The 9,698-nt window shown below is 48.7% G+C and overlaps 1 protein-coding gene across 1 annotated transcript in view; it reads left to right on the forward strand.

Moving 5' to 3' along the window:
• The window catches only part of MYO9A (myosin IXA), a 115,024-nt gene that overhangs the window by 88,456 nt on the left and 16,870 nt on the right, over positions 1 to 9,698 (forward strand). Inside the window, exons 26-30 of the mRNA XM_018552780.1 lie at positions 112 to 196; positions 520 to 690; positions 1,954 to 2,066; positions 2,512 to 2,636; positions 2,818 to 3,029. Coding sequence (XP_018408282.1) covers positions 112 to 196; positions 520 to 690; positions 1,954 to 2,066; positions 2,512 to 2,636; positions 2,818 to 3,029 — 706 coding nt within the window. The remainder of the gene's footprint in view (positions 1 to 111; positions 197 to 519; positions 691 to 1,953; positions 2,067 to 2,511; positions 2,637 to 2,817; positions 3,030 to 9,698) is intronic.

A 9,698-nucleotide genomic window follows, 5' to 3' on the forward strand; every position in this document is an offset into this window, starting at 1 on the left:
CCCCCCCCACAAAAAAAGTTGCATGTTAAATTTCTCTGGGAGTAAATAAATATATTCCTTTTTTTATTGTTTTTCCTAATTAATTGCTGACTTCATATTATCCTATTATAGTAATTCCTCTGTTCAACTTCACCGGGCTGCACGCACTGATCCATTAAAGAGACTGGATGGAACAGAACCATCTGGAGTCACTGAGGTGAGTGCTAGCTCTGTTAACATGAGGAAAACCTGGGAAATTGCCGTACCTTTAGGACAGCTCAACATATGTAGGCCTAGATTGCCCAATGTTCCCACATCATTCATCTAGCCATGGTTTTTGTTTTTTTGTTGTATTTGTTGTTTGCTTTTAATGTAGACTTCCCTTTTTGTTTCTACTTTTCTTAGTTTTATGGTTTGTGTTTGGTCAATTTGTTGTGTCTCCTCATGTCTGTTGTTCTGTTTATGATCAGAATTATGTTTTTGCATCTTGTAATTTTGTTTTATTTTCGCTCCTCGTGTCCTTTGTTATTTGTCCGTTAGGCCCCGCACAGACGAAAAGCTCGCATGGCGCGAACTCGTTCAAATTTTATGACTAGAGGGGGGGCAGACTCTGAGGAGGATTCAGATGAACTGGGGGAGCCGAACCCCTCCTCCGATCCTAATATGGAGGCAGGCACACAGGGCCCGGCTTGTCACAGCGATTCTGAAATGGTAAATCCAGAAAGGGCTGTAGTGCTTTTAGTATGAATCACTTAGACCAGCTGATGCAGGTGACACATAACCATCTCTTTTTGTGAGAGAATTATACCTCTTGTACTTCTCATATGAAGAATGTGTCACAAGTCCATTTGTCTTGCCACATGCTTATCTATATCTAGCTTTGACCTTTATGCGTTAGAGATGGTACTGCTTATATCCCTGACTTGGCACATATTAATCAGACCATTTATTTATACATTAGCATGTATAAATGACTGCTTTACATTTTATAATCCTCTGTAGATCCCATCCCTATGACATATGCATCTTTGCAAGTTTGTCCTAATCCTCTAACATTGTACCTTCCCCTTTTGTGAGTGTATGCACCTCTCTTGTAGTTTGCAAATGTTGCATTCTTCAACATGGAATCTGCAATTCTAACCTGTAATATATTTATAGATTTTTCTATTGCGTGCAATGCAAACCATTCACACTTAGGCAGAGATGCATCTGATGTCTCCTGGGGGCACATATCATTTGTATATGCTTTGTTCTGTTCTTTAATTTTAATTCTTTGTATAATAGCATTGATCATCAATATGTTAAAAACCCTTTGTCAAGACCCTCACTAGCACTTTTTCTTACAACTGTACAGCTTTTGGCATTTTGGAGGCAGCCGATACAATCTTCCAAAGATAAAGTTGTGGGTTTTATTTAGCAATTATCATACTGTTCTTCCCTTTAGCAACATAAGCATTCTCAATAGCATTTAGTCTACTTTACAGGAATAATTCATAATTGTTGCAGTTCCAGGGAAGGGAGTCCTGCAAATGACCACCAATGAGGACAGTGAAAGGAATTGTGTGATCTGTAAAAAAAAAGTTAATGTTCCCCTGACAAATAATTGCATGACACAAATGGCAGAGCTGCTCTCCCTTGTCCTGGAGTTGGCTGTGTCATCTGGAGTGCAGTGAAAAGGCATGACTTATATCTGAAGCAAATTCACTTCGTGCTTTTAACCAGATTTTTACTGGAAATATTCTTGTATTAATTACTATGTTGACCATCATTTTCTGTTTTACCTTATAATTTGGAAAAGTATAAACCATCACATTTGGATCCAATGTGGACCTAACGAGTGAGATTTGAGCAACAATTGCTGCTTTTTTGTTTTTCAAAATGTTTATTGGATCCTTGTTGTGATGGACTGTCAGGATATCCGTGTCCATTTGGTTGTTTACATGCAAGGTGAAGTAACCGAATATTGTCTTTCAGATGTTACAAAAAGTTCAGGCTGTGGAGAGACCTAGCAAGCTTCAGAAGGCTGTATCTCAAGGAGAAATGTCACGCTTAATACCTACACACAGAGCTCCAGAGCCAGACCAACGGTGAGCCATTTCTTCTACAAAGAATACTTCCTTGTCTTTGGTGCATGGCGGCGCTCTCATCCTTCACAGCTCTTTTTGAAAAAGCATTATGTTGTTTACAGTATATGCTTTGGGCGTCTAACCATTGAAACCAATGGTTCTAATTACGAAGGCTTATATTTGATGCTAATGCTGCAATACCAAATTTCCGCATTGGTGGTGTTAAGTTAGATATGTAATTACAGTGTACAATCCAAAAAAAACAACTTTGCCGTTGGGGTGAACCTTCCACAGCACTACATAAAGAGGGTTCAAATAGCATTTTCAGTTTCCTAGAAAAATACCTTTTAACCTTCTTTCCAGAAACAAAGTATTTAAACTGTGATATGTTATAAGCAAGTAAAATAAAACAGAGGTTTTTGTTGCTTAGAGTGGTAAATATTGATTCCATTGTTTGCCTCGTCAGTCCCCAGAGAGGGAAAATCCGCTTCTGGGGAAAGATGAAAGCAGCAGAGAAGTTGACTCCTCAATCAGAGATATTGGAGATGGACACTGAGCCTTCAGGGAAAGAAGGTAGCCATTTCACAGATGGTGAGTTTAAAAATATTTTATCACATACATTCCAATTTGGTTGTTCCTCATTGTAGTTGTAAGTTAAACCTTGACATAAGGAATCATATACTTAAAGTACAGATATAGGCAATCGTATCCTTTTAAGTTATGCCTCAAGTAACACCTATTCATCATGTTATGCTTCTTGCTCTTCTACCAGTGGATGCAGGATTGTGGCTTGTTCCTCGCAGTCCAGATCTCAGCCGAGGACGTGAAAAGGAAAACAAAGACCCCTCTCCAAAGGTACAACGCAGAAGGAGTCTAAAGATCAGTAGTACTTCTTTGGAACCTGCACAGTGGCAGAATGAACGAGCACAAATCATTTGCAGTGCCAGTGACTTGAAGTGTATGGATGAATTTCTGCAGAAAAAGGTAAAGAACTGTGTACTACAGTGTAGTGTTTCTCCATATTTTTGTTTTGTTATGTTAGTATAGCTGTTAAGCAAAATTATCTGAAAAAGTACCCATTGTTTCCATTTTTCAGTTCCTGTATTGCAACATCTTATTTTGCCATATATTAGTAATGCTAAGTAGTAAACTGGATATAATTTAATTGTGTCCAAACTTAACATAATATTTTTGTGACTATAACAACACACTGCTGTTTATGTGGGCATTTGATGGCAATTTATATACAGGCAGTCCCCGAGTTACAAACATCCGACTTACTTACGACCCTTACTTACTAAAGGAGGCTACTGCGCTCGTGCAAACGTGGAGCACCCACCTTTTTAGGTCTTGTTCATAGTACTGTTCGTACATTACAGGAAGTTGGCTCTTGTTAGACGACGTGCAGACGAGGGGTGCCCACCTCTTCTTTCGGGTCACTGTGAGGTTTTTACTGCTGTCTGCAGGCCCGGATTCCCCACAAGGCCACCGGCAAGGAGCAGAGGGGCAGCAGCGGGGTGGAATCCCCCGACGCCCGGAACATACAGTGCCGGGCGGTAAGTTGTGCATTCTACATTTAGTCCTGCTTTGGGAAGGCAGGACTAAATGTAGTGTGGGGAAGCCGCTTGTTCATTTGAAATGTGTGAAGCCTGTCCATCCTCTTCTCCCCCCCGCACCTACCTCTCTCCTCTGGTTCCGTCGTCCTTCCGGCCGCCGAGTCTCTCCTCACTGGCCGCCGATGCAGGGAGCAGAGGGCGAGCAGTGCTCTTCGCATCTCAGCTGTCACAGTGCTTTGCTAGAACTCCTGTATTGGAGGTGACAGGGTCAATAAAGAGAACCTGTCACCTCCAAAGGCTATCACACAGGGTCTTCTTAGCTAGCTCCTGTGTGATAGCAATAAAGTTAAGTGAAAAATATTTTTATAAAAATTAAAAAAATTATAAATGAAAAGGGAGAGTAAATCCGGCCCTGGCTGTCTGTATCCACATTAGAAAGATTGAATGTCACTTCCTGTCCTTAAGCCCCTAGAAAGGGAAATTCACTCCTGTAAGAGTTATCTTGGGAAAAAGGTGTCTCCACTGAAGCTATATCCCCAATCCTTGTTTCCACGACAACCCAAATTTTATCAAATCCAATTGTCACAGGGACAGAAAGTGAGGTGCAATCTTCTAAACAGGGGCACACACAGCAAAACAAACCTTACAGGGGGTTAACCCTTCCCTATGCTATCCAAAACTTTAAAAAAATGTTTTTGGGCTGGACATACACTTAAAAAATGTATCTGTTCCAACTTGCATACAAATTCAACTTAAGAATAAACCTACAGTCCCTATCTTGTTCGTAACCCGGGGACTACCTGTATTATATCCTGTAATAGCTATCCTCCAGTCTTTAAAGGGCAGGGCCACACAAATATTTCTTCTTGCGTTTAGATAGGTGCTTGTGGTATGAGCTCCTATTTTGCTCCTCAGAAAACTCAGAAATTCCAGAGATAAGACTTATGCCTAAAAGGTCCTGGCTTTGCTTTATCACAATGCCTTTAAACCAGCTTTATAACATGCACTCCTGTCATTGGCCTGATGTATTCTCCATAAAGATAGGTTTAGAGCAGGGAATCTCAAACTTAATTCACTCAGGGACCACTGGACACATTTTCTTCTCCTATGGGGACCACTTGCCAAATGTCATACTTCAAAATAAAATTTAACTATATACGGCACTATTGTTAATGTCTGTGTGTGTTTATAATGTCAGTATATGTGCGTTTGTGATGGTTCCTTTTTCTCTCCCGTTCATTGAAGGACACAGGCAACAGATCGTAGATCCTGAATGGTAGGGTAATATCGCCACCTGCAGGAGAAGGACGCTAGGCACCAAACTAAAGACCAATTACAGCCTAGGGGCAGCCCCTGCCGGTGGCCAAACCCCCCACCTGCTGACAAGTCTCCAGTTTTTTGCCTAGCGTCACTTCCGCCCGGGCTTCCTATAGCCTCGGGCGGATGGGGAGGGCATTCCCTTCGCCGTGGATGGAGGTCACAGCGGCAGAGATTCTCTCTGGGCCGGGACAAACGCAGGGGGTCGTGAGTTGCTGGGGGTCCCTCTCCCTTGTTTGGTGGTCTCTGGTCTGTGGGGTAGTTGTTTTGCTGCGGGTGTGCAATGGATCGCAGGGACACTCCTGCATTGCCTTGTGAGGGTTGTGGGCTGCGCTCTGCGGACCCCTCTTTGTGCGGCCTGTACGCCTGCGCTGCTTTGCCTGTCGCCCGTGCGCCCCTCTGGTGCTTCAGTCGGGGTGGGTGGTACCGCGGGTTCCGCATTGTCCCTGGAAGCTTTTTCTTCTGTCTTGGCTGGGTTCGTGACGCACATGGAGCGCGCCTTGCAGCATCGCCCTCCTAGGAAGCGGGCCCTGCCTTTTGCCCTCCCCTGCCTTGTCAGGGGAGTCCGAAGAGGAGGGGGAACTGCCCGCGCCATCACCTCATCCTGGTCCAGGTGATTCCTCACATCCTGATTCTGCCAGTGAGGATGGGGCTGCGTCTACGCTCCTGGTCTAGGAACGTGAGACGGTTTCAGCGCTGTCAGGGAGTACCTAAAAATTTAGGATGTTGCCAGCACTGCCGCATGTGCAGTTTGGGACGCATAAGAGCAGGCGTTCTGCCAAGGTGTTTCCTTACATCTCCTTTTTTGATAAATTCATTTGTAAGGAGTGGAAACGGCCTTCCAAGTCCTTTGGGCTGTGGCGATTTTGCGGTCCCTGTACTCTGTCTCTGGCGCTCTCATGCGTCCGGTCTTTGCTTCGGCCTTGGTCTCTCAGACTCTGAGTGTGCTAAAATGTTACATCAGGGTCTTGCGGAGGAGAACGTCTCCCCCGCCTTTGTGGAATTGACGGACCAGTTGGTTCAGGCTTTCGTTATGTCAGTAATTCGGCCTTGGATGCGGCGCCAAAAATAGGGTGTCGAAGGCCGAAATAGGGTGTCGGTGTCAGCGGTGATGCTTCGCCGTTTGCTCTGGCTTAAGTGCAGGTCGGCGGACCAGACTTCCAAGAAGGCTCTTCAAGATTTGCCCTTTACTGGGGACCGTCTGTTTGGTTCCACCTTGAGATCATTAGGATCTGACGGGGGGTAAGAGTACCTTCCTTCCCCAGGCGCGCAAGAAGGGACAGCGCCGGGAGCCTGGGTCTACCTTCTCCGCTCACAAGCAGCTTTTTCGGCCCCCCGCCCTCCGAGGGCCGCCTTCGGCTCTTTGCGGGTTTCTGGCTGGCCCACGTCTCCGACTCTTGGGTCCGGGAGCTGGTTTCTTCGGGCTACGAGATCGAGTTTCTGTCCCGTCCGGGCAACCGTTTCTTCCCGTCCAACACGCGGCTGTCCCCTTCGCGGTTGGCGGATCTCCGTCGCGCGGTGGTGGACCTTTGGTCCCAGGGGGTGATTGTTCCTGTTCCCTCCGCGGAAAGATTCCAAGGGTTTTATTCAAACCTGTTTACTGTGCCCAAGACAGAGGGGGTACGGCCCATCCTGGACCTCAAACGCTTGAACACCTTCGGGCGGGTCCGTCGGTTCCGGATGGAATCCATCCGGTCCGTGGTGGCATGGCTCCGTCAGGGGGATCTGCTGGCCTCCATCGATATCCGGGATGCATACCTTCATGTACCCATTTGCGAGTCTCATCGGCGATATCTTCGTTTCGCGGTGGGGGAGGACCACTTTCAGTTTGTGGCGCTGCCCTTCGGGCTGGCGTCGGCCCCACGTGTGTTCACCAAGGTGCTAGCCCCGATTCTGGCGCTGTTGCGTTGTCGGGGGGTTTTGATCGTGGGGTACCTGGACGATCTGCTCCTGCGGGCAGAGTCGCATTCTTCCATGGTGACGGCTCTGGGGGTCACGGTGCGGTCCTTGGAGGAGTTCGGGTGGCTTCTGAACCTGCGAAAATCTTGCCTGGTGCCTTCACCACGCCTGGAGTATCTGGGTTTGGTTCTGGACACTGTCGCGGCCCGGGTCTTTCTTCCCCGGGACAAGCTCCTGAAGCTCCGTTCCAAGGTTTTCGGCTTCTGCGGACTCGCCAGTGGTCGCCCATTCGGGTTGCATGCAGGTCCTGGGTCTCATGGTGGCCTCCTTCGAGGCGGTGCCTTTTGCACAACACCATACCAGGACCCTGCAGAGGAACATCCTGGTACAGTGGGACAAGTCCCCCCTGTCATTGGACAGGGAGCTTCGGATCTCTCGGGAGGCGAGAGCCTCCCTGCGGTGGTGGCTTCAATCTCCGATCTTGGTGCGGGGGAAGTCTTTTCTCCCGTTGCATTGGACGGTGGTCACCACGGACGCCAGCCTTTGGGGCTGGGGCGGGGTCTTAGGCTCCTTGAACGTGCAGGGTCGTTGGTCGCCGGGAGACTCCCGTCTGTCTCTTAAATGTGTTGGAACTTCGGGCGATTCGCCTCTCTCTCCCTCATTGGTCGGCTCGGCTCCAGGGTCTGGCGGTTCGGGCCCAGTCGGACACCGCCACTGCGGTGGCGTACGTCAACCACCAGGGCGGCACAAAAAGCGTGGCCGCGGGTCGAGAGGTGTTCGGGATTCTGTCCTGGGCGGAACATCGAGTTCTGGCTCTCTCGGCGGTCTACATCCCGGGAGTGGACAATTGGCAGGCCGATTACCTCAGTCGACAGTCGGTGGATCCGGGGGAGTGGTCTCTACACCCGGAGGTTTTTCAGCAGCTCTGCCGTCGCTGGGGGACGCCGGAGGTGGATCTTCTGGCGTCTCGGTTCAACCGCAAGGTGGACAGGTTTGTGGCCCGGGCCCTGGATCCCTGGGCGGAGGCCGTGGATGCCCTGGTGGCCCCTTGGGGTCATTACGGTCTAATTTACGCCTTTTCCTCCACTGTATCTGTTGCCTCGGCTGCTGCGTCGGATCGCGGTCGAGGGCGTCACTGTCGTCCTCGTGGCCCCGGATTGGCCTCGGGGGGCGTGGTACACGGACGAGGTTCAGCTGGTGGTGGACGCCCCGTGGCGTCTGCCTCTGCGCCCCGATCTTCTGTCCCAGGGTCCTGTGTTCCATCCTTCTTTACAGTCGCTGGCTTTGACGGCGTGGCTGTTGAGAGCCAGGTCCTGAAGGACCGGGGGTTGTCCGATGCGGTCATATCCACTATGCTCAGAGCGCGCAGGGCGGTTTCTAGAAGGATTTACCATCGCCCTTGGAGGGCCTATTTTGCCTGGTGTGAGGCTGGGGCCCTGTCCCCTCGTTTCTTCTCCATCAGCGGAATCCTTGCGTTCCTGCAGCGCGGGGTGGCTCAGGGTCTGGCCTTGAGTACTGTGGAGGGCCGAATCTCGGCCTTGGCGGTGCTTTTCCAGCGGCCTTTGGCGCCTAATGCTTTGGTTCGCACCTTTGTTCATGGGGTGACACGCATTGCTCCCCCTGTCCGCGCGCCTTTGGTTCCGTGGGATTTGAATCTCGTGCTTTCGGTCTTGCAGGAATCCCTGTTTGAGCCTCTTCGGGAGATTCCGCTTATATCTTTGTCACAGAAAGTGGCCTTTTTGGTGGCCATCACTTCCGTTCGGCGGGTGTCGGAGTTGGCTGCCTTATGTCAGTATATTTTTGTGATGCTTTGTGTGTATTGTTAGGATTTGATGTGATGTCGGTATGTGTGTTAATGGTTCTATGTGTGTCATATCAGTATGTATATAGGTGTATCTGTGTGCAGCGTCAGTAAATGTGTGTGTCATATCAGTATGTATATGTGTGCAGTGTCAGTATATGTGTGTGTTTTTTTGTTCACAGGTTTTCATTTTAATCATAAAGGAGCAAGAAATTCACACATACAGTCACACACAGAAATACGCACCCCCCAACACACACGCAATCATACACCCACAGCCAGAAATACACACACAATATGTCCCCATTCATACCTGTAAGTTTAGTTGCGATTAGCGATTCCTGCGTCAGGAATTTGCGTTTATCTGCAGCGGGAATCCCTAATCTGGCATTTACAAGTGCAACTGTCACCCGTTCAAGTTAATGATCGGGTGACAGCCGCTGCATATAAACGCCAGTACACCGCATGTAATGGTATGTGATATGATTACAAGCAGTTACAAAATGTTCACTATCCCTGGATCTGCTTCACCAGCTTCTTCCTGGCTTCTGTAGCTGGGAATGACAGCTGAATGCGGAAGTGATGTAACATACATCACTTCCTGCAGTCTGACACCGGAGAGGAGATCAGAGGGAGATCATGTGCCAATCACCCTTTGATCTCCGGTGAGAGAGCCGCTGTGCCGGTCCTGACCCACACCGGGCACAGCAGATCTCGGGACCGCCGGTGGGGCGGTGACTGCTGGGCTGCACACCTACACAAATGACAAGCGATCTGGTGTCTCTACAGTCGCTGGAACGTTTGTGTTTAAACAGCCATCACCGGTTGTTTTACATGTAATGTAGTGGGGACCAGGGAGGGACGTCTTAAAACGGCCACCGGCATCTACAAGGCTCCCGCCGTTTAGGTACGGCCAATGGACGGGAGGTGGTTAACTTGAACAGGTGACAGTTGCCGCTTGCAAATGCCATATTAGGGATTCCAGCTGCAGGAAAACACAAATTCCTGACACAGACATCCCTAATCACACCTAAACTTCCAGGTGTGAATGGTGCCCAATATACACACACACTAAAGGTG

Source organism: Nanorana parkeri, unplaced genomic scaffold (assembly GCF_000935625.1).
Source record: "Nanorana parkeri isolate BGI_ZX_2015 unplaced genomic scaffold, ASM93562v1 scaffold97, whole genome shotgun sequence".
Classification (NCBI taxonomy): Eukaryota; Metazoa; Chordata; class Amphibia; order Anura; family Dicroglossidae; genus Nanorana; species Nanorana parkeri.